This window comes from Hyperolius riggenbachi, chromosome 6, assembly GCF_040937935.1.
Source record: "Hyperolius riggenbachi isolate aHypRig1 chromosome 6, aHypRig1.pri, whole genome shotgun sequence".
Taxonomy (NCBI): domain Eukaryota; kingdom Metazoa; phylum Chordata; class Amphibia; order Anura; family Hyperoliidae; genus Hyperolius; species Hyperolius riggenbachi.
Genome location: NC_090651.1, coordinates 344,024,002 through 344,028,401, shown reverse-complemented (window position 1 = coordinate 344,028,401; position 4,400 = coordinate 344,024,002). Strand labels below are relative to the sequence as shown.

At 42.5% G+C, this 4,400-nt stretch overlaps 1 protein-coding gene across 1 annotated transcript in view; it reads right to left on the bottom strand.

Moving 5' to 3' along the window:
- Positions 1–1,531: 1,531 nt before the first annotated feature.
- HAMP (hepcidin antimicrobial peptide) overlaps positions 1,532–4,400 on the bottom strand; it is a 10,137-nt gene continuing 7,268 nt past the window's right edge. Inside the window, exon 3 of the mRNA XM_068241530.1 lies at positions 1,532–4,302. Coding sequence (XP_068097631.1) covers positions 4,201–4,302 — 102 coding nt within the window. The 3' untranslated portion in view covers positions 1,532–4,200. The remainder of the gene's footprint in view (positions 4,303–4,400) is intronic.

The window sequence follows — 4,400 nt, the reverse complement described above, 5'->3', positions numbered from 1 at the left end:
GGTAACCATTCTGTGTGTTTACCTTGACAAAGGGGACTCCTCGGGGCCCCGAAACAAATCGCTGGTTATGGAAAGGAATTGTGTCACGTTTTTTAAATAAAACAGCAGACTTGGTCTACATTTGAGTGTGCGGACCTTCTGAATTCATCACTGACTGTTACTCAGGTCCAGCACCTCCATAGTGGTGTGCGGTTCCTCCTCGGATTCCTAAAATAAAAGGATTCTGATTCTGATTCTGATAAACCTTAATGGAAACATCATTCAATTAATCTATGCTTCCCCATGATATACTTACCCTAGACGTCCTCCAGCCCCTTGTAGGCGACATGTCCCACTCAGCATCTCCGCTAGCATCCACCGGCCCGGGGTTCCCCGCCAGACAGAGGCCGACCTCGAGGTCGTCCTCTACTGTGCCTGCACAAGTGCTGCTGTCAATCAAGTCCACGTTGTCCGCAGCATACTGTGCAGGTGCAGAACTACTGTGCCTGCGCAGTACATTGCGGACAATGTGGACTTGATTGGCAGTGGCTCTTCGCACAGGCGCAGTAGAGGAGGTCGGCCTCTGCACCGGCGGGGAACCCGGGCTGGCAGCTGCGGGCGGAGATGCTGCGTGGGACATGTCAGCTGCAAGGGGCTGGAGGACGTCCCGGGTAAGTATATCATGCGGGAGTATAGATTGATGGCCCGTTTCCACTATGCGGTGCGAATTAGTCGTGGAAAACGCAAAACTATTTTGCACGCGGATGCGAATTTTACCGGGAATTTGCGGGCGTTTTTGCATATGTTAGTAAGTATGTGAATTTAACCATGTCAGTGCGGGTGTGCTTTTACATTAATTTTATGCGACAACACCCGCGAATTTGCGGTAAAATTTGCGGTAAAATTCGCGTATATAAACGCATGCGAGTTTCCTATTAAATACAGTGTGTGCGAATCGCACAGCGGTATGTGAATTCTGCAGGGTCTACCGTGCAGATTTTTTCTGCACAGAAAAACGCTCAGAAATCCTGACAAGTGGAAACAGGCCCATCCACTTGTGTTATCTATGCAAATCTGCATGCAGGAAACGCATGCAGATTCACTCTAGTGGAAACGGGCCCTGATTGATTTTTTTCCTTACTGCGTGGCCATGGCATCAGCGAGAGGTTACTGCGCAGGCGCAGTACGAAGTTTTCCTGTACTGTGCCTGTGCAGTAAGCTCCCGCTGACGAGCAAGGCCAAGGCCGCGCAGCCGCACTTCTATTCGTCTAGTTACACAAATAATTAAACTGGTGCCGGCGGCGGGGAATGGCGCATCAGAAGAGGAGGGCGCGGGACATTCCGGCTGCAGGGGGCCGATAGAAGCCCCAGGTAAGTGGCAGTTTTCGTTTTTAAAAAGCTAAACAGAACCCCTTTAAGGAGAAGAAGGCTCTCTGTATTGATTTGTATTTTTACCAAAACAGCAATTTTATTTCATAACACACAGAGTGATCTTTCTGAATTATTTTAAACAGGAAGTGAGAGACAAAAAGTGCTACACTTGAAATTCCAATTTGCTGTACAATGTAATATTTATTGAAAAATCAATATATACACTCAACCATAGTATAAAATATTTCCAGGAGAATATATACAGAAGACAACAAAGAGGGTGTATATACACAGCAGCGTATTTTACCGCCCAGAGTAAAACATAAATACTGGAGTACAGGTCTAGACTTACGTCACTATTACGGTACATTATCACCAGTCACAATAAATAATAATACAATGCTTTATAACAGAACTGTGGTCAAAATAAACAGCCAGGGCCTATGAGATGCAAATAATTCAGACTTCTTGCCTATTTTGATTGGCCCAATACTAGTTTTCATTCATTCAATAATACACTGATATCTAGTTTTCATTCCACATACTAATTATAATTTCCTCTTATCCACTTCAATTAATTCTCCTCAATCTTGCTTACAGGATTTCTCACAGGCTTCACTTCTCCTCTGGAACTTCCTCACTAAACCTTTTCACCGCTCCCCAACTGAGTGCTTCAAGTGCAACCTAAAAACATAGGCCAGCACATAATCTAAGATTTCTACAAAAAAAAAAAAAAAAAAAGAAAACCTTCTCCATCAGGAGATGGTTTATTCTTTTGATTCCTGATTTATTCCAAACTGAGATATTTAATATCTAACTAGGAATACTGTCTAATCCTAGATAAGGCCGCCAAATATCTGTAGTTATTTAAAAGATACCTGTACTTATAAATATACGGTAACTACAGTCATCCTTTTATTGCCCACAATCCCTCTTAATATTACCGTAAGTGCTACAATTAACCCCGTTTTGGTTAATCAATCCCTGTACCAGCTGAAGTCTATCTCCACAAACGGGTTCTTGCGTCAATGGTTTTGTTAGGAACTTGGCCCCTGTGTTATGCTATTTAATCCGGGTAGCAAAGTGATAATTGTACTTGTGTATATAAGTACAGTTACCGTTTAGGGCCGGTTCAGACGGACGGTGGCTCGTTTAGCCCATGCTAAATGCTTTACCACTTGCATTTGGCATCCATTCCCGGCATTTCAATGCCATAATTTGAGCCCCTGGTGGAGCACAGAACAGTGAACGCAACAGATGCTAGACGGTACACGCAGCGACTCAGAAAACTCAATCGATGGCGGCATGGAAACTGGCAAAACTGGTAAACCCCACGCACAGCCACTGGCAGACATCTATCTGAACTGGCCTTAAAGTATATGATTTGACCTGGACCATTTTCGCCAGTTACTGGTTCACCACTATCTTGCCCTAAACTATGCAGTAAGACACACAGTTCCATCCTAAAGAGGAACTCCAGTGAAAATAATGTTATAAAAAAAGTGCTTCATTTTTACAATAATTATGTATAAATGATTTAGTCAGTGTTTGCCTATTGTAAAATATTTTAAATCCCTGATTTACATTCTGACATTTATCACATGGTGACATTTTTACTGTTGGCAGGTGATGTAGCTGCTGCATGCTTTTTTCGGCAGTTGGAAACAGCTGTAAACAGCTATTTCCCACAATGCAGCAAGGTTCACAAACAGGAAACTGCCAGGAGTACCACGGTCCTCAGAGTTTCTTGTGGGAGGGGTTTCACCACAATATCAGTCATACAGCGCCCCCTGATGGTCTGTTTGTGAAAAGGAATAGATTTCTCATGTAAAAGGGGGTATCAGCTACTGATTGGGATAAAGTTCAATTCTTGGTCGGAGTTTCTCTTTAAACACACCTTCCCACCTCCACCAACCTCTGAACAAATGTTTGATGGCCAAAACAATTGCTAGTGATCGTTTTGGCTCTCAGTTTGATGTTCGTCCTATCTTCGTTGCCTCCTTTAAAGCGAGTAACAATCAATCAGCCAGGTCAAAGAAGGTCAGACACGATTGGCTGATTGCTTTGTCCCTAGGTGCCTCCTTGTGCCTACTTTTGTGTCTTTTTTCCCCTCCCCCTTCCGCAGGACCCCACATGAACCGAACCAAACATGCAGGAGGTATTACCGGCTGCTGTAGGAGTGTTGTGTGATAATTTTTTTCTGGAAAAGGTTTTGAGCCTATAACCTTGTATGGCCACATTTGTGTATGTACTTTGTGTGTATTATTATATACTATATTTTGCAGAATGTCGTAAACAAGGATATCACTATATAATTCAATAATAATAGTACTAATATTCATGAAAAACCCACGATTTGAGAAGCTTAAAACTTCTGTTGATTATTATTACTGTTGATGTCCTCACTACAGGATATCTCATCACTTCCTGTGCGGGTGGCACCAAATTTCACACTTGGGAATCACCAAACAGGAAGTAAGAAGACTTCCTCAATTAGTGTCACAGACAGTAATGAAGCAAAAATCGGACAGAGATTCTCAGCCATCCCGGCTGTATACAAAACCAAAATAAAATGTTATACTGGATTTGGGTTTTACGTTCAAACAAGGAAAGTGAATTTCTCCTTCCATAAGAAACATTTCCCAAATACTTGTAAAAAAAGCTTAAAATTACTTGGAAAAAAAATCCCTGCTAAAAACGAGGGTATGTTTATATGGAATAGTATCGGTTATAATCCCCAATCTGTATTGCAGATCTTCGGAGCCATAAGTGCTGTCATGTGCAGCAGCCAGTCGGTGTCCTGAGGGTCTGACGGCGTTCCGCAGAGTGCAGACTTCCTGGAGGAGGAGTTTAGGTGAGGCAGCACCACGCACATTTCTTCTGCTTGCAGCAGTTGCAGCAGTATGAGCAGACGCTAAGGTGGGAATGGCGTTTGGATCGGAACAGGGTTAGCTGGAATAACAAGATAAAAAAGATAAAAATTTATTTTTTAAAAAAAAGTTTAAAGTTATGTTACACTTTATCTATAGTTTCTATAAATATGTCTCAAT